The 20,655-nt window shown below is 38.8% G+C and overlaps 1 protein-coding gene and 1 long non-coding RNA gene across 3 annotated transcripts in view; one reads left to right on the top strand and one right to left on the bottom strand.

Moving 5' to 3' along the window:
* Window positions 1-3,047, bottom strand: part of CYTIP (cytohesin 1 interacting protein) — an 82,435-nt gene extending 79,388 nt beyond the window's left edge. For both annotated transcript variants that reach the window (XM_059167288.1, XM_059167287.1), the window contains exons 1-3: window positions 2,913-3,047; window positions 1,892-1,988; window positions 1,294-1,396 (exon numbers count right to left, since the gene is read on the bottom strand). Coding sequence is in view for 1 of the 2 variants with exons in the window: in XM_059167287.1 (XP_059023270.1) it covers window positions 1,294-1,296 (3 nt within the window). In the remaining variant the exon portion in view is untranslated. The remainder of the gene's footprint in view (window positions 1-1,293; window positions 1,397-1,891; window positions 1,989-2,912) is intronic.
* A 5,113-nt stretch (window positions 3,048-8,160) lies between these two features.
* Window positions 8,161-20,142, top strand: LOC131827200 (uncharacterized). The gene is made up of 2 exons (XR_009351944.1): window positions 8,161-8,369; window positions 18,934-20,142. It is a non-coding gene; the product is annotated as an uncharacterized LOC131827200 (long non-coding RNA).
* The last annotated feature ends 513 nt before the right edge of the window (window positions 20,143-20,655 follow it).

Below are 20,655 nucleotides of genomic sequence, written 5' to 3'. Positions count from 1 at the left end.
AAGATTCCCGGGGATATTCCCCCACTTCCCACCCTCACTTCCCACCCCAGCTTCCTGAATCAGAATCACCACAGGCAAGACCCCGGAACTTAAACACTTGTCATTCTTAAAAGTGTGAGATCCCCTGTCCTGTGCCTTTGACACCCTATGTCCTTTAAAAAAGCTTTCCTGACGACAATGCCCTGACCCCTGGTGGTGTAACCCAGAAGTGTGACTGCCCTCATGAGGGTCTGAGGGAGCACTGGGTGATCTGCTCCCTGCTCGCTCACTTTTGGGCTGCAACTTCTATTGGGTTTCAGCTGCCTCTGTCTGAGTTCTGCTTGCCTTCTTAAGGCCCATCACACAGAAAGGACCCGAGAGAAACTAGCTTGCTAAACTTTTTATTTCTTGCAGCAGCTACAAAAAGAGATAGCTTTTTTGTTCAATAAATTTTTTTTTAAAGATTTTATTTCTTTATTTGATAGAGATCACAAGTAGTCAGAGAGGCAGGCAGGGAGAGAGGAGGAAGCAGGCTCCCTGCTGAGCAAAGAGCCCGATGCGGGACTCGATCCCAGGACCCTGAGACCATGACCTGAGCTCAAGGCAGAGGCTTTAACCCACTGAGCCACCCAGGTGGCCCTGTTCAATAAGTATTTGTTTGTTTATTCTTTGTAGATGATACAAAGTTAAGGACACACACACACACACACACACACACACACACAGTAGATTTCCATGAACACACACACACACACAGTGGATTTCCATGAGTGGCCTTACACAGTCTTCATCACTAGTGTTTGAGTGCAGTGCTTAGCCAACTTAAACTTGGCTCCTCACCATCTTTCTTTTCTCTAAATAAGAACTTCCACCTTTCTAGTCTATTCTCTTCTCTTTTCCCTTTTCCTTGCTGTAATTTCGCACTTCCATATCTATTGGACCTTCTGGCTATGACCAAAAATGGTCAGGTTGTCACAAACTTAACATCTGCTTTTACAGAAGACATTCCCACCACCAAGGGAATTCACTGACCCTATTAGCAAATCCACCTACCCTATTAGTAAAGAAAAAGTGGAAGAATTCTAGTAACAAGAATAACAAGAACAAAAAAGAGAGACTGAGTAACAAAGAGAAGAAGTCCAAAATATTTAGGAAAGAAACCTTAAATGAGGAATTCCCAGCAATACTTCCTCCAATATTTTATTTATCTTAGTATATTACACTTCATTAAAACGTGTTCACTTCCTCCTCTCCCGACCACAAGAAAATAACACAAAATGAGAATCAACCCACACATTCCAAACTCAAACTTACCATAGAACTTTGGGTGGCAAATCTCAGACAGTGATTCCTCCTGGTCTCTGAGCCGGGGCTCCCAAGATTTCCTGCTGTCTTCTCTCCGAGAACTTACAGTCCCCTGCAATACCACAGGACACTAACATTCTGAAAAAGAAATTTGATCTCTCCCTAATTCATACTGCCCTCCTCCTCTTTCCTTGAAGGGGGATCCCATCTGTTTATTTTAAGATGTGGGCAAACTGCCTAGAATCAAATACCTCACAAATAAAGAGGAAAAAAAAACAACAAGAAGTCAATAATGCCTATGCGATTCTCAAGCCCCAAACAAATGGAAAACCAGGGTCCTTCATTTGATAATGAATCAGGTGGAGAAGGAAAGCACTTCTTATCTGGAGTCGCTCTCAAATAAATGTTTCACATGTGGCTTTAATGAGGACATTAAGCTCTCAGAGTTTCAAATGCTGCTTATATAACTATACAATAAACTCTGCTTGTGTTTGTTTTCAGATTATTGAGCCCAATTTAATTGGAGAAAAGTTCCCTTCTGTAATTTTTTTAAACAAAATATAAGACTTTTGGTTAACTTCATGCTGTCAACTAAAGCCAGACTTACCTGAGATTTTTTTGGAAACAAAACAAGCATTGTTTATGTGGCTTTTTAAACAGGAAACCAGGTTCGTTTTTGTCCACATGACATCCATTTCCAGTCCCTAGGAACAATATATAGAGAGAACACATTTGGTACATGTACAGCAACAAGCATACAAATGTGTATCGTGGAAAAAAAATATATGTAATAAAAAATTTTCCACACACAGAGGAAACCTCATGAGTTGGTTTGGAAAACAAGTCACTTCAAAGTTGTGGAAAATGGAACTGTTCCTGCCTTTAAGGCAAACCCTGTCACTGATAGTCAATTTGGTTATTCTGCCTATAACCAGCACTCCCTGCATTCCTTTGAGATATTTGTTGTGTGTGATCAGCTGAAAGTCAATATATGATAACCTGAAAAAAAAAAAAAAAAAAAAAACCTCTTTTTCTCGAATTTGTTCATAAGGGACAGCTGTTCTTACTAAAACAAAACAAAGCAAAAACAAAAACTCTTGTTTCCCAAGTCACACTTGAACTGCTTAATTATTGAGTTCCTAAAAATAAATGCGATTTTTGTAGTCATAAGTACATTGGAAAACACTGAAGCCAGTATCTGTTGTGAAATAGAACCCCTTTATTTGTCACTATCAAATATTGAGGAATTACAGAGAAAGTAGTCCTAACAGTTGCAAGTTCTACCCATATAAAAGCAATCGGCTTATCTTAGGAGTTCCTTGTAATGAAACTGTGTTTTTTGCCAGTTACTAGTCAAAGCTTCGTATTATGTATTTAAAACTATATACACAAAAGAAACCACTTGTGCTGGCTCTTACTCCCAGTTGCCCGTATGATGGCTTCTAGTTCACCTTCAGAATCTAGTCCTCACAGATCGGCCTGTCTAACCTAACAGCTTCTTCCATGGCGGGACAAGAACCTACATCCCTCTCTACTCCTGCTGCTCTAAGAGTCCTTAGGATTGACCCGAATTCCATTACCCCGGAGTCTCTTAGGAGGCCTGAGAGAAATCTTTGCTCTGTCCCTACCTCTCCTGGAGTACTGGAGGTGGCTGGAGGAAGGCAGGAAAAGGAGTGCAACTGTCCTCTGTGAGATCCTGGCCTGGCATAGGGCTGGGGGAGGGCACAGTGCGAGCAGCTGGAGGAAGAGAAGGAGGAGTAATTCACGAGCCACTGCAAACATGACACGGTGCCAACAAAAACACCATTCTTTTTCCCAAGAAGTTCAAAGCTCTTTGCAAACATTAACTCATGAGCCCAAGTAGTCATGGAGCAAGTATTACTTTCTTTTGCCCTTGGATAACCATGGCAAGCCAAGTCACAAGGAAAGGGAGTGTATGCATTGTCTCGTTAGTCCTCAGGTGTTTACTGAGCACCTGCTATGTGCCGGGGACTAGAGACAGAGGCACAAACGAGACAGACACGGTCTGTGCTCCTACAGCTGCAGCGGGGGCGCTAAGCACGAAGCTATGCCACTTATACTTATTTACACTTTACTTTTGTTCAAATTGTTTAATGGAATGTGCTCCATTCTTCAGAATGTCTATAATGAGCTAAGTGCTGAGCAAACATACAAAAGAAAAATTTTTTAAGCTACTGGTAAATTTCATTAAGAGGATAGGGATTGGGAATATCAATTCAAAGTGCTTTCCCTTAAGATGCCATAAATGAAGCTTTATTGGAAGCAATCTTGTCTCTCATGATGCTTATGGAATGACTATAGTCAGACAAGTAGAGTTAGGATCAGTAATGCCATGCCAAGCAGTTTGTATAAATAATCTGGCTTTTTAAAAATGATTGGTCAGGTGAGCAAGCATGTTTGGCAAAGCAGAAAGCTTTTATCCACAGGTCCTTTCTTGATCTCCTTTTTATTTTACGTGAAAAAAATGGCAGGTCGGATATAGGAAAATGACTTATGCTGTTTGCAAACCCTTCTCTTCAGGCATTGGATTCCAGATATTTTAGAGTATATGGTTATCTAAGAGTAAAAAGACATAACTACTTTTAAAAAATGCATGACTATCTGATGCATCAGAAGGGATTTAAGCTGTTGTGTTTTAAAGATGCTAAGGATTCTAGTCTGTTCTGGGAGTCACTAATTCAACCCTCTATGTTGCATGGAACATAGAGGCTAGTACAGTTCCCACTCAGCAAGTCACACGTATTTTTAAAGACTAGGGAATTATAATACCACCCTAAACCCAACTTTCCTCCCTAGTAAACACTTCCCTAACAGATTATAGAGGCATCGTATCGATCCATCACTCAAGTTTATTGGTTAACACAGATATATAGAAGCATAGTATCGATCCATCACTCAAGTGTATTGGTTAACACACATACCCAGTGAGATTGAAGGTCCATATCTTAGCATTTAAATAGGGTTTTCATTTGGTTCCAAACTACCTTTCTAGCTTCAAGCTCACCAGCCCTGTTATTCTAGCGACAGCACAGATTTCCATCATACTATATCATCCTTATCTGGTACACTCTGCCTTGAAGGCTGCTCCCCTGCCTACTATTCCAACCACACACACACACACACACACACACACACACACACACACACACACGCTTTGCCACCTGGAAAATTTTTCGTTCTTCAAGATTAAATGACTTCTTCTGGTTATTTCTTCCTCAATTTCCACATCACCACCTTATCACATATTTATTTATATAGGTATCTAAAGCCTGAATATCTCACGTATCAAGATTATATCTTATTCCTTTGTGTCTTCAACAACTACTGTTACATTTCTCTTGAAGTTAAATTCTCTATAAAACATCAGTATAGCATTTATTGAGGCTGGCAAGTAGATAAATTACTTGCGTTTGCTTCTTCCGTTGCAAGCACAAATGGGAGGTTTAAAACCCTTTATGAGGCAGATATGTTAATGAAAAGGATAAAATCAGTTAAACAAATTTTCAGTTAAAATCTGGATTTTTAATTAAAGTGCTACTACATTAATATCAACACCTTTGTCATTCAACTTTTCACCCGTTGGATGACCAACGATTTAGGAGCCGGGACCATATTCTACTCCAATAGTAACAATAGCACCGAAGAGAAAAGGGTAAGTTTGCTTATAGAATTGCTATAGGGGACAAGAAATGGCTCAGCCTCGCCAGCGATGACAATGCTAGTGGAAATAACTTATTTATGCTTTCAACTCAAACAGGAAAAGAACAGGACAGTAAGGAATAGAGAAGGACTCAGAACAAAAGAGGAAAGGGAGGAAGGGAGGGATTGGATACCTGTACGAAATTCTCCTTAGACTTCATTTTGGCCATTTTTCTGTCTATGAAAGCAAGAAATACATATGTTCTTATGGATTATACAGAACATGATGACAGGCACTCGAAGGTAAATACTACTTAGCAAAAAGTTGCTCTGTCTCCAGGCCGTCTTACAAAAATTATGTTAAGGGCATCCTGCTTTCTTTCATCATGTTTAAGAAGGCTCCTTTCATTCTCTAGATTTGAAATATTGGTGTCTGTTTTCTAGTTTTACTCAGAATCAATTTCAGGAAGTCAATAAAAGTCAATAATCAAACAACATTGCTTGACGCTTTTGTGTGAACCTTGTGTGTGTGTTCTGCATGAGTGTGTGCATGTGTATGAGCTTGTGCATGCCTACTCTCATGTAAATCTGTACACGGTGCATATGTATAAAATGCCGCAGTGTTAGTGGGCACACTCAAGTCCTTTCACATATGTGATTAGCTCACTCGATCCTCACGACAACCTTTCAAAGTGGGTTTGATCACCGACACATGAAGAGACTCAGTTTCAGGGAGATTCAGTATCTTGCAGAATTAAACCCAAGCAGTCCGTCCGACCATACCCCAAAGTTCTATCACATAAGACTATACAAATGCATTAAAAATTACTAGAAATGTGGCTTTGAGACTTTACATTTCTTTAAAAATGGCTGCACTGTATATTTTATACCTCTGCTTTCTAAGCAGGAAGTAGACATATGAAAAGGATTTTTTTTTTCCTGGATACCTGGAAATCTCCTAGGAAACTATGTCGTTTAAAGGCTGTGCTCCCCGATTAATTAAACCTCACCAACATGCAAGCAAATATTTGTTTTCAGAGAAAATAAAAAAACTTTCCATTTAATTAATTCCTTAGCAGGCAATGCAACTGCATTCTTCTTGCCAAATCCAGCAGAGGGCAGGATGCTCCCACCAACAGCCAGCGAGCCTTGCCACCCATCAAGCCAGCACAACTCCCTAGAGGAGAGTGCTCCAGCGTTCCAGCCGGTCCAGCCGTGGTCATTTTCTCATCTGGATCTGGGTGTCTCCTCTAGATCTGAAAAGGAACTCAGGCTTGAGCCGAGAATAGGGGCTGGGAAATGAGGACTGGGGAATGTCGGGGAAAGTTTTGCTTTGGAGCCTCCCCATGTTCTGTTGGAATTTGATCTTTAAGGTACCTGGAATCTAGCCAGTTCCAACTACCTTGGAATCCAAATAACTTGCTGAGGAGGTCACCGTGGGGTGACCACTTCCGTTTCTAGATTTAGGCTATCTTGGGTAGCAGTAGGCTATTACACTCATGGACCTTATCAGCCCCCCATCCTCAGTCCATCCTGCACCTGTGAGATCTCCTGGTGTCCTCCAAAACTCCTAACTGTTTCTTGTTCCATGACCTCCTCTGACATTACTACTGCACAGTCCTCATTGATAAGAGATAATGACCTCTGCCCACTAATTCAAATCCTCTCTCTGTCCCCAGGCCCAATTTGGGGGCCATCTCAGGAAAATTTCTGGAAATCCTGGTCCTGTGCTCCTCATCAAGAAACTTTCATCAAGTGAACCAAGAGGTGAAGGCTTTGTACTAGGTCTTGGGTCTAAAAAGATGCACTCCACTTTTTCTAGTCAAGATTGTAGCATGGAGGGGTGCCTGGGTGGCTCAGTAGGTTAAGCCGCTGCCTTCGGCTCAGGTCATGATCTCAGGGTCCTGGGATCGAGTCCCGCATCGGGCTCTCTGCTCGGCAGGGAGCCTGCTTCCTTCCCTTCCTCTCTCTCTGCCTGCCTCTCTGCCTACTTGTGATCTCTCGCTGTCAAATAAATAAATAAAATCTTAAAAAAAAAAAAAAGATTGTAGCATGGAAAATACAAAATAGAAGGGAGCAGGATGAGTGCCATAGTTCTCAGGAGATACCAACCAGTCCTCCTAAAGATGGTGGCAAAATTGTAGCAATCCCAGAATTTCAAACTATGGACAAAAGGTTTGTCTCCGGTACCTCAAAGGCTCCCAGAGAGGAGTGGTGGTTGGGAATGGGGTGGTCAGTTGAGAAGGCTCTGCATTATTCCCCAGCTCACTCCCCTCTGCTCCCCTCCTCCAACCAGACGGGAGTAGTTCCATTTTACCTGTATTATTTATGTACACATCTGGGTATCATACAATGAATTTTTTTAAGAAACAGAGCCTTTAAACATAAGTAAACAATCTACTCACCAATAATTACAAAACAACAAATTTTTTTTTAAGATTTTATTTATTTATTTGACAGAGAGATCACAAGGAGGCAGAGAGGCAGGCAGAGAGAGGGGAGAAAGCAGGCTTCCTGTGGGGAGCTCCCGATGTGGGGCTCGATCCCAGGACCCAGAGATCATGACCTGAGCCGGAGGCAGCGGCCCAACCCACAAAACAACAAATTTTTAAAACAGTTTGATAAGTACTGCTCAAAAATACAAAGACCTTTCTTTACTGTTGAAGTAGCCACGCCTGGAAAGAAGGAGAGTCCTGAGGTGGATTGTAGGCTATAGTACGAAAAAACAGGCACCTGAATATGTATATCTACTCTCCAAAGCCCAAGATGCTGCCTAATAAAAATGGGGCTTGCTTTGAATCCAAAGGAAGGAGAGGCATTAAATAAAGGGATAGAGCCCCCAGTTACCTGTGAACAGAGCATTCCAACTAGTGGAGGTACTTAGAGTAAAGGTGAGAGACAAACGTGCTTGCAGGGGCCTGACCAGCAAACGAAGACTGAGGCTATGTTTTTCTGCACATATTTTGAATAATGGATTCAGCACCGGGACAGAGTGGTGAATGAAATAGATGGGTACCTATCTGTGTTAATGGAGCTTATATTCTTGTAGCAGAAACGGATATGTGTTTATAATTTGACAAATGCTACACTGGAAAATACAGGGTGCCACAAGACCGTTCTTCAACTCTATGACTCACACCACATTCCGGATTACGCATTCGGCCCTACCTCTTCAATTACTCAAGCAATCACCTATTCTAAAAGCACCGAGTCCTGCCTGGCCCTCCAGAGAGCCTTGCCCAAGCCCCAAACAAGATGTAATTGAAGCTCCCACATTGCATTTGGCTGTTATGTTTTCTCAGTCTCCTCCAGTCTGGGACTGGCCCTCAGTCTCTTTTCCTTCATCTCTTATGACCTTAACACTGTTGAAGGATACTGTTCTTCAGTTTGAGTTTGTTTGATGTCTCTTCATGATTAAATGAAAGGTATGTACTTTTGACAAGAAACCGCAGAAATGGTGTCATGCCCTTCCCAGGCCATTCTATTAGGAAGTCCGGGATGTCCGTGTGTCAGGCTATTGGTGATGTTAATTTGGATTACTTGGTGAAGTTAGTGTCTGCCAAGTTTCTCCACTGCAAGGATACTACTTTTTTTCTTTGTAATTCATATCTTGTGGTGAGATATTCTGAGATTATGCAAATATCTTGTTTCTAATTATATGTTTGCCCACTAATTTTAGCATCCATTGAGGTTTCCCTAAAACAATTATTACAGTGGCATTTGCCAAATGTCGGTTTTATATTTCCACTGTTCTTATTACATTTACTCATTGGAATTTCACTGTAAGGAAAAACAGCCCTTTCTTCTATATGTATTTAGTTATTTGTTCAATTATGTGTTTTATCAGTGCAGACTTGGATATTTGTTTTATCCTATGAATTATAATCCAATATTCCCAGCTTTGACAGTTGGGAACTACTTCAGGTTGGTATCTGACCTTTTCAATATGCTTCCATCATCTTTTGAACATTTGCTTTGTGATACCACAAGCCAGGCTAGCCTTGGACTCGGCTATTTTATTTAAAAATAGTGCTTAGAAACCAAGTTTTGGGCATTAAATATACTCACTGCTGCAGGGGTGTTATTATTTTTAGGTCCTCTAAGTGAAGAGATCAAAGAAATATATACAGGAATACACAAATACATGCACATCTGTATCTATCCCTGTATCTCCCTCTCCACTAGTTAAAACTCATCCCAAGACCTTAATCCACAGGGTTCATTCTAGCCTTCCCTCTTTCTTCATTTGTTACTCCTTTCTCTGACAGTAATAAGTTGGCTCTCACTATCCACAATTTATTTACTTGTTTACTCAATTTTAGAAGATATGTAGTTTCAGAATTACTAATACAAACCTCTGTGAAAAACAAATTTACTAAAAAAAAGTGCCACATTTGTGTGTCTTTGGCCTTGTAGGCCAAATATTTCCATATTATGCTTGTTATTTTCTTTTTTTTCCCATTTGTTATGGCAGTGGTATTCGTGTGGATGCACCCCAGTTTTATTTGACTTTCCTCTTATGTATGGGTATTTAGATGGTTTTCCATATTTTATATTTTCAAACAGTGCTCCAGTGAATAACATGGTGCATGTTATTTGTATTGCTGTCTTCAGAACAACTTTCTAGAAACAAGATTAAATCAAAAGGTGCAAAAATAATGAATACTGTTATGCTAAAAATAAATTTAAAAAATTTAAAAAAGGTAATGCATGTAAACCTTTGTTAGATATTGCTTAATTTTTTAGCAGCTGGATTCATAGGGAAACATGTATATTCTGTTGTGATTTTCCATATATCCTAGTTAACACTAACTACCTATTTTTTAATGTGTGCCACACTGCTTGGTCCTAACAGAACCATACAAGAAGGTGGGCTTAGAGATATGCCCCCACTCATGCCTTCCAACTATTCCTACTCCCACATTCTTCCCACTCTATTACCACTGATCTCTTAGATTATCACTTGAGTGTCTAATCTGTTCTTTCCGTATTTCTTTATGCTCAAATGAGAGCAGATATGTGTGTGTGTGTGTGTGTGTGTGTGTGTGTGTATTCTTCTATCTCTTTCATTTGTACTTAAAAGGGTACCCTACCCTACTATTGATACCGTGTATACCACTGTATATTGGTTTGGAAAGCTCTTTTTCATTCTTTTTTATAGCTGCATAATATTCTCTATTGTGTGGATGCACCACGGTTTATTTGACTATCCTCTTGTGTATGGGTATTTAGATGGTTTTCCATATTTTAAATTTTCAAAGGGTGCTCCAGTGAATAACATTGTGCATGTTATTTGTATTGCTGTCTTCAGAACAACTTTCTAGAAACAAGATTAAATCAAAAGGTAAATGCAGGTAAACCTTTGTTAAATATTGCTTAATTTTCCTGGGGAGATTTTAACCTAACGATATCCAAGCCTTAGCCCCAGATATTGTGATATAATTGACTGAAGAATAGGACCAAGGATTGGTATCATTATTTAATACATTTTTATCACTTTATTGAGGTATAATTTATACCATAAATTCACACACTGTATGTTCACAATTCAATAATTTTTAAAGTATATTTATAGAGTTGTGCAAACATCACCAGTATTGGTATGTTTTCAAAGCTAATGAAAATGGAGTTTCAGACCACTAATTGCTACATTATTGTTGGTACCACATGGTACCACATGGTACCACATGGTGTCATTATTAAAGGCCCATGCTGCTACTTGGAGGCACTGGGCATTTCCTTTATTGCAGTGCCCCTTCTAGTTTAGATTAGCGGAAACTGTTACACTTCGAGCAAAAGCATGTGGCTCAATGTCAGTCTTTATTCTTCAGTGTGGAATTAGAATCACTGGGCTATAAAAATGGCATTGGAGTGAGCTTCCAGCAAAAGTTACATACTTGGGGCACGTGGGTGGCTCAGTTGTTTAAGCCTCTGCCTTTGGCTCAGGTCATGATCCCAGACTCCTGAGATCAAGCCCCACATCGGGTTCTCTGCTCAGCGGGTAGCCTGTTTCCTCCCCTCTCTCTCTGCCTGCTTGTGAACTCTCTCTCTCTCTCTGTGTCAAATAAATAAGAAATAAAAAAATTTTTTTAAAGTTACCAGTTCTCCTCCACTAGACTCTTGTACTGTGAAACCATTACACAAGACTTCATTTGTGACTTCTTTAAAGGTGTTCTCCTATTCACGTCTGGTCTTTACTGTCCCAGCAACCAGCTGAGCATAACCCTAAACTAAGGAGAAGCCAACATAAATTTTAAATATTTCCCATATGAGATAGCCCTTTGGATGTCGTCCTTAAGAAACACTCATACAGTTCCATATATATAGGGTCTCGCCAGCACTGACCCAGTCTGGGAAATATTGAGAATGATTTTCTTAGGTAAGTAATATTTGAACAGAGCTTCAGCTGATGACTTCTAATTAATCTGGTGAAACAGAGGGAGGTAAAGGAGTGCACATTCCACTCAAAGCAAGCGGCATCTGCAAAGAGCCGGTTGGACGACAGAACAGCAAAGTTGCTGTGACTGGTGCACAGAGAGGTGATAAGGCAATATGTCATTGGATAAATCTAGATGGATAAATCTGAGGCCAGCTCATTCAGACCCTTTTAGACCTGAAGGATTTTACCCCTAATCTTAAAATTAGCAGAGACCCAACAAAAAAATTTAAATGTTGGATCAGAGGAAGATAAAGGGGAACTGCACAATCATATTTACTGAAAAAAGTTCACTGTGATAGCCACAAAGAAAACAAACCTGCAAGAGTAGGCATTGGAAGACCAATTAGAAAACAAGTGTTCTGAAACAGGGAGAAATGATTTTTTTAAAAAATCTGGCTGGTGACTAGAGTAGTGCAATATTGAGAAAAGCAATAGATTGACAGGACTTAATGATTGGTTAACTCTGGGGCTGAGAAAGAGTAGGTATCAAGGATGACTCAAGTTAACAGACTACACCACCCACTGATTGCAGTCATCTCTGGTTCTGCTCTCATTACTTCTCATCATTCTTTTAAACTCTTAGCTCCTCGCTCTCTGTTGCTCTCACCATCCTGCGATAACTCTTGATGATTTCAAGATTTATGCAAACAATTCTTCCATTACCCTGATTGGTTCCTTGATTTCCTCTTCTACAATCATTTTGTATTCTATGCTACCTTACCCACTGCTTCCCATGGACATATACTTGATTTTTGATACGATTAATTGAAATCCCTCCATAGTTTTATTTGCAACATCCCCTTCTAGTACTCCAACTCCTGGCAGGAAATGGAAAGGATAGAGGATAGTCGAGTTCTATCTGGTTCCATCCCTACAAATTCACCAAAGGTTGTCTGTGTCTCTAAGTGAACTCAGTTCACTGGTTTTCTGTAGGGATTTCACTCTCCTGAATTTTGGAAATCTCCGGACCCACCCAGGTCTTCCCATCCAGACATGTTAGTAGGTCTACTTCCAGTCAACCTGACTTTCTGCCTGTCTCTGTAGTTCAAGTGCACCCTGCCTACATCTTTTGTATTACATTTATTATTAAGGTGTAACTTACACAATGAAATGCACATGAGCCAATCAACTTTGACAAACATAGACACCTAGAAAACCCACATTCCAATCAAGATATAGAACATTTCCATCTCACCAGAAAGTTTTCTCGTGAACCTTCCCAGTCAGTGTACTGTCTGCCAAGGCAAGATATATTCTGATTTCTATAGGTCATGTTTACTTATTTTGAACTTGTATAAATTGAATCATAAAGCTTTTATTCTTTTGTGTCTTGCATTTTCTATCAACAACATGCCTATGAGATTGATCATATAGTTGAATCACATCTCTTTTCACTCTTACTTCATTGTATTAGTAGACTACAATTTATCTCTTCTCCTAAACATGGACATTTGAGTTGTTTCTAGTAATTGGCTTTTATACCTAAAAATGTTACCAGTTATACTTGTGCAATCTTTTTGTGAACATATGTTTTCATTTTTCAGTTAAAGAGGAGTGAAATTGATGATTCATATGGAAAATCTATTGTTTATCTTTTTAAGAAATTGCCAAGAAGTTTTTAAAAGTGACTGAATGATTTTATATTCCATAACCAATGCATGATAGCTCCAATCACTCATAGTCTTACCACATTTGGGGTTGTTATATTATCTTCATATTTTTAGACATTTTACTGAGTGTATAGCAGTCTCACTGTAGCTTTAACTCGCATTTCTAATACTGAGTACCTCCTCATGCACTTATTAACGGGAGCATTTATCTTCTTATAGTTGAATTATAATAGTTCTTTTAATAGTTGCAATACAAGGTCTTTGCACATGTATATTTTGCCAATATTTTCTTCTACTTAATGTCTTGCCTTTTCATTTTCTGTTGATTAGAGGATAGTATTGTACAATGCTAATTTCCTATTTTGTTCACTGTATCATAGTTATCTAGGAGAATGCCCTTGTGTTCAAGAGATACATAATTGAGTAGGTAAGAGTAAAAAAGCATCATGTCCGCCATATATATGAAAGAGAGAGAGAATGACATAACAAATGTGGTAAAATGTTAACATGAGGAATCTGAATAAAGGATAATCAAGAATTCTTTATACTAGTACTTTCCTGTAAACCTGAAGTTTTTTCATCACAAAATTTGAAAAATGTTGTCAAAAAGCTCGTGGGAAGAAATCCTTTTAAAAGGAAAGATAGTACTATGGACTGAATGTTTGTGTCTTTCCCACATGCATATATAGAAGCTCTAACCTCAACGCAGTGATGTGAGAAGGCAAGGCCCTTTGGGAGGTAATTCAGTTTAGATTAAGTCATGAGGGTACAGGCCACATGCTGGGATTCGTGTCCTTGTAAGAAGAGAAAAGGAAACCAGTGCTTCCAAATAGAAAAGCAGCTGTCTGCAAACCAGGAAACAGGTCCTCATCAGACACTGAATCTACTAGCACCTTATTGTGGGACTTCCCAGCATTCAGAACTATGAGAAAAAAGTTTTGATTTTAAGGTACTCACTTTATGGTATTTAGTCATAGCAACCCAAACTAAGACAAAAAGATTCATCAAGCTTACATGCTAGAGAGAACCCAGGTCAGTGAAAAACTGACATATTTTCGAAAGGTACGTAGAAGACAAGTGGTAGAAGCCTTAAATGTCAGACTAAAGGTAATTGTATTCCTGAGAGCAACTGGAATAAATTAACAGTTGTTGAACACAGGAACAAAATGTGTGATATATTCTTTTAGGAATATTAGTCTGGCAAAAGCATTCTTGGGAAGATAGGAGATGAGCTGGAGACACAGCTTTATGGATAATTGCCAACCCAGCAAGTGAAAATGTGGATTAGATAGTAAGGAGAATAGAAAGGAAGGGACAGATGTGAAAAGAATTATGGTACACTAGCTTTGGAGGGACCTTAGAGAGCCAGAATTTCTCCAGAAAATTCTGAAACACAGCCATCCATGGGAACTTTGAGACTAGAACACATATTGGCACTATAAAGTGACATTATCGAGCAACATGAGCCCTGGATGGGGAAATCTGTGGTCAAAGGGAACCAAATTGAGACTAAAGAAAATGGAAAGTTACTATAAGAAAATTATGGGTTTAGGGGCGCCTGGGTGGCTCAGTTGGTTAAGCCGCTGCCTTCGGCTCAGGTCATGATCTCAGGGTCCTGGGATCGAGTCCTGCATCGGGCTCTCTGCTCAGCAGGGAGCCTGCTTCCCTCTCTCTCTCTGCCTGCCTCTCCATCTACTTGTGATTTCTCTCTGTCAAATAAAAAAAATTAAAAAAAAAAAGAAAAGAGAAAATTATGGGTTTAATTATTTTAATACAGAGCACTGAAACAAAATAAAAATTCAAAGTAATAAATCCAAAGCAAATGCAATGAAATTAACAACTTTATATTGACTGGAAATGGAACCAGAGATTTGGATGGGATTATTCAATATTGTTTAGGCCAAACTAATGCCATATCTTGATTCAATCATGTCTTTTAAGTTTTGGGCTTTATTTTTTTTGTTTTGTTTTGTTTTTCTTTTTTTTTTGTATTTAGAGAACACTATCAGTGAATAAAAATATGTGTGGTATGATACAAGCTCTATCTAGTCCTATTCCCTTTCTTCATCTCCCTCATTATCCTGAGCTGTTTAAACCTTTCTTGCATATTTCCTAAGTAATGAATCAAATGGCTGTTCAAAAGAACTTCCAGTTATACACTTCATTCTCTGTAATTTCTACCTCATGAGCCTCTACAGCTGAGCATAGAGAAATGCTTTTGTCAAACAAAATGAGTAAAGTCACCCTGCCATAGTCAAAAGGAAAAACACAATTACCTTTTTCTTTTTCTTTCTCTCTCTCACTTTCTCTCTCTTTCTTTCTTTCTTTCTTTCTTTTCCTTGAGTGTCTCATAGGGCTCAAATAATTACTAATAGTGAATATACTTCTAAGAGAAGAAAGTTTAGCCAATCAAGAAAGTAAATACACAAGCAGATGATGACTTTAAATGAGAGCTACATAATAAAGCACTTGCTATGTCAAGGCGATCAATAAATAGTAGCCTCCTCCCCTACCCAGCTCCATCCATTATTTGTGGAGAATAAGAAATAGAAAAAAAATTGTCACAATTAAAAATCAAGTTCATTTGTGTTTTGCTGCCAATCTCGGTTATCTCCCCAGGCAACAATTGATTTCTTCTGGGCCCTATTGGGTTATGAAGTGTTTTCCAAAAGGGGTGCAGAGAGGTTACAAAGTAGATTTCAGGAGTATTTTTTCTTATTGTGGGTGGAAAGAGAGAGTAGGCAAAGAACTCTGGGAACAAAATTGTCTCTCCCACTACTTCTAACAATTAAAGATTCATAGTACTTAATGAGCTGTTCTTTTAAAGAGCAAAGGTCTCATGGGGTTAGGCCTCATTTGCACTTGAATGTCATTAAACAAATAATTGATTTTAGCTAAAATTCCAGGCGGAAATTTTGTGGTAAGGGAAGGAGATAAGAAGAACCTCTTTGTGGAGTAGGGGAAGTGCAGACTCCTATAACTAGAGGCTCTGAGGGCAGCGAGTATCTGAAACTAGGGGAAGAGATGGCAAGTGGCAGCAGGATTCCAGAAGAAAAAGAGGTAATAGCCAAGTTCAATGCTGACACTTTAATTGGAAGTCAGAGAGCAATGGATGTGTGCCACCCATATTCCAGCAGGATTTTCAAATGACTACATTCAGACATCTAGACTCATAATAATAGTTTCTCTTATTTCCATACAACAATCGTAAACTTTACAACAATTTTGCAAGATAGATATTATATCATCATTTCTCAACTCAGGAAATTTGAACTCAGAGAAATTATATAGCTTTCTCGAGGTCACACCGAAGCTCGTAAATGTAAGGGCAGAATTTGACCATAAATTTTCTTGAGTGCAAAGTATGCCTTGTTTTCAAGGAAGGCCTGACCCTTGGCAGGTTACCTTTCTACTGGATTCAATCTTTTCAGGCTAGAGCTTAACAAACATTTTAGTTCAGCTCAATGTCCTTCTGATCAACCTCTACCTTCTCAAAGGCATGGGTCAAAGAGTGGAAAGAAGTCAAACTGTGGCTTCAGGCACCCTGGAATCCACAACTCAGCTTGCCACTTACATGCTATGTGGCTGTTAGCATATTTCTTCATCTGTAAAATAGCTGTTCATACTCAGCTTACAGTACTCTTGGTGTTCATTTGAGTTCCCTATTTCTGCATAACAATTATCTCATAATCTAGTGGCTTAAATTTTTTAATATATATTTGGCCTGTAATTCTTTAAGCTGATCAAAGTCTGGTAGGGATAACTCATCTCTGCTTCACACAATGTCGGTCGGCTGGGGCAGCTTGAAGGCTGGGAGCAGAATCATGTAAAGGCTCAGTTACTCACAAGTCTTGCAATTGATTCTGGGTGCTGTCTGATATATTAGCTGTTGCCATCAGCAAGAACATCTACACACAGCCTCTGCCTATGACTTCGCCTTCCTCATAGCATGGGATTACAAAAGTCACCATTCCAAGAGAAAGAAGTTAGGTGGAAGCTCCATTTTTTTTCCATGCTCTAGCCTCAGAAGCCACACAGCATCACTTTTGCAGCATTTTACTCTCCGACGTAGTCACTAAAGTCTACTCAAGTTTCAGGGGATGGGATATGCATTCCATTAGTGGGCGAATGGCAGATTCTGGAAGAGCATTAGGGACCAGAAATATTGTGGAGACTGTTTTTTAGGAACTAAAATCTGCCACAATCCACTTTTGGCCACACTGATTCACATCTCTATATGCAAAATAAACTCATTTCTCTGCCATGATCCCTCTATCAAGTTCATCAGGATTGAGTTTAAGATCCAGGATCTTGACATCTAAATCAGATGAAGATTTTTGGATGTGGTTTCTTGGGTTTAGCCTTGAATGACATTCCTCTTGATCTACATATGTGTGAACTAAAGAGATTATTCTTCTATTCCACACACACTTGACATCCAATAATGATGTGATATATGGAAGAAACCCATTAAATATATGCACATTCAAATGGGGAAAACAGATAGAACAGAGCTGTCACTGCTTTACTCTAAAATAAAACCAGAAACGGTTTCCAGTTCCTTGACCAGGGCTCAGTCTTACCACCTAAGAGGTCTCCAGGGCTCTTTGCTCTGCCTTTGGGCTCTTTCAACCCACTACCATATCTTTTCTATTCCACAAAATGTAGATCATCTTTGCAGTTGGGTTATTTTCTTAATCTGCTTCCTGGTCACAGATTTTGGGGGATACAAATGCCTCTTAATTTTGTACTGTCTCTATCCTTTTTAGTAGAAGAAAACAAAATTCCTTTAAACAATTTGTGGGTTTCTTATGAATCACTTTATAACCCACCCCATTACACAAAAGTAATATGTCCAAATCTTATTGAGATAAGCCTTTTTTCCTAACTTGGGTTCCCTTTAAAGACATCTACCTTAATATTCTTAGAAACCCTATTGTTTTATGGAAGGAGTCTATAAGGCACCCCTTAAGATCCTTAGAGGTACTTTTGTTTATTTGAAGTAGTCTATAAGGCACTATCTGAAAATTTTATGAGGCTTTCTCAAAAGATTTTATATTTAGACCATGTTTTCCTGACAGCACCCTGGATTTGATCTCTGCTCAGAAGCCACATCTTAATTTTAGTATCATTTGCCATCTGGAGAGGCTGGGAATGAGAAACAGTTTTCTTTTCCAACCCAGCAAGTCCTGGAGACTTTATATATAACAGTTCTTTCTTTAGCTCATCTCTTTTCCTTACATTCTACTACAGGCGGTTAGAAACAGACAGGTGGCAAAGCATTCTCAACCCTCTTTCTGCAAATCTTCTTAGCTAGAAAATAGGTATGTTTCTTATTTTCCACCTTACTGCAGGAGACATTGTTGCTAAACTTTCTATCACTATGTAACAAGAGTCTCCTTTCCTCCAGCTTCTCCAGCTTCCAATGCCATTTTCGTCTCTTTCTTTTGAGTCCTTACCAACAGCCTTTCCAGGTCAATGAGGCTTCCTTTATTGGTCTCTTTGACCTCTTTAGGATTTTACTAACACTTTTAAAGATGTTTCTTATTTCTGCCTGCCTCCTGGTCTTAAAGCTGCTACCACATATATTAAGTTTAATTTTGGCCGCACTTTACTGCCTGAAATTAAAATGTGTTCCAGCTATCTACTGCTATCTATAAAAACACCATAAAACTTAATGGCCTAAAAGACTGATATTTATTTTGATCAAAAAACTGCAGTTTGAGGAAGGCTCTGTGGCTTGTTCATCTCTGCTCAACTCAGCCTTAGTAGGGACATCTCAAAGACTAAGGATTGAAGTAAACATTTTACTCTGCTCCATAATGGGTTTGGTACCTCAGCTGGTAGACCTAAAACCTATGTGGATGACTCTCAGAGTGGATCCTAGAATCATCTGAGCATTTGTTTTGTTTTTTGTTTGTTTGTTTGTTTTTCCCCCAGAGAGAGCGAGAGCATGCAGAAGCAGGGAGGAACAGCTGGAAGAGTGAGAAGCAGGCTCCCCACTGAGCAAGAAGCCCAATACAGGATTCAATCCCAGGAAGCTGAGATCACTACCTGAGCCTTAGTCAGATGCTTAACTGACTAAGCCACCCAGGCATCCCTGAGGGCTTCTTAATTCACATGTCTGGTGGTTGATACTGGCTATTAGCTGTTTTACTGAGGCTGTTGGCCAGAACACCTATGCGTGATCTTTCCATGTGTCCATGCTTCCACCATGTGGCTGAATTCCAAGAGTGAAAATTTTCAGAAAAATAGTAATTCAGAAAGAATATGTATTGCCTTTCATGACTTAGCCTCAAATGTCATGAATGTTACTTCTGCTGCTGTTTTTTCATTGGGATAGTGACGTAAGCTCTAAGTTCAAGTGACAGAAAAATAGATTCCATAGATGGGACAATGACAAGTTTCTGGAAGGGCATGTGAGACCAAAAAATATCCCACTAGTTTTGGAAAATACAGTCTGCCTCCAAAGAGTTAAAATGATTTACACACACACCAAAAAAATAAATATGCAACACATGTCAGTTCCTGTCTCAAGGAAAATGCACATTTCTCTTCTATCTTCACTCAAAATATGGCCTTAACATGGCATATATTCATGATTTTTAAAGATAACTTGGATTGAATGTAAAATCTGTTTAGTATGCATCTGTGTACATATATCTTTTAATATGGAGAGAACCCATTAAAGTCTTAAAATATCAATGACCAGGAAAAACATGAATTAAAACTATTACTACAGTCTGCATCATAGAGTACACTATTTAAAAAATATATTTTTTTGGAAAAGGAACCTATCTCCTACAGTACTGAAAGCCAATTTTACAGATGTTTCCTATGGAGAAATTAGCAGAAGGAGAAAGGAGTTCTGGTAAAACAAAAGTTAAATTATATATCATTTTATGGTCAATCAATTTGCACTGTATCTTCTTAAGCAAACACATATTGTCTCTTTGTTTTATCTTGCCCCTAAATAAGCTCTTGCAACTGAAAACAAAATCAATTTGCAGTAATTCAGCATTTCTATTTCATTAGAGTGACATGAAAGAAGGTATATTATGATAGTTTCAAAAGCCACTGGAGACTGGGTCAACCTGCTCCTAGAGTTGTTTTTTTCTCAAATTTCAATAAACAAGATTCAGGAATCTATTTATATGGATTCATTTATATGGATCATGATTCAGAGGTGACCAAGGGACACAAAGGAAGAACTAATGAATCAAAACCCTTTTCCTCTTCTATACCAATTCTTACCACTGTAATTCCCAATATCCACTTCTACTTGAGTAACAAAGGGTAGGGAATGAAAGAATACACACAATCAAGAAGGAGAAGAAGAAAAAGTGGAAGCGATAAAGAGGAGCATAAGTGTCACATTCAGAACCATGTCAGGCACCTGCCAATCCAACCTCCACCATTACAGAGGAGAAAAAAAAATAAAAAGAAAAGAAAAGAAAACTGTCAGAAATAAGGTAGAGGTGTCAAAATTATATATAATTACCTACATTCATTTAGAATAATAATCAATGGCTTTGTTCTAGAATTCTGTTAAAAATTGCAAATTTATAGAGAATGAAAGACCCAAGTAATATAGATACCGTACAAAATATTATGCTCATCATAATTTCATTATGATGAAATTGAACATCAGAGGTACAATTC

This window comes from Mustela lutreola, chromosome 3 (genome assembly GCF_030435805.1).
Source record: "Mustela lutreola isolate mMusLut2 chromosome 3, mMusLut2.pri, whole genome shotgun sequence".
NCBI classification, from domain to species: domain Eukaryota; kingdom Metazoa; phylum Chordata; class Mammalia; order Carnivora; family Mustelidae; genus Mustela; species Mustela lutreola.
The sequence above is the reverse complement of the archived record's forward strand: the minus strand, read 5'-3'. Positions and strand labels throughout refer to the sequence as shown.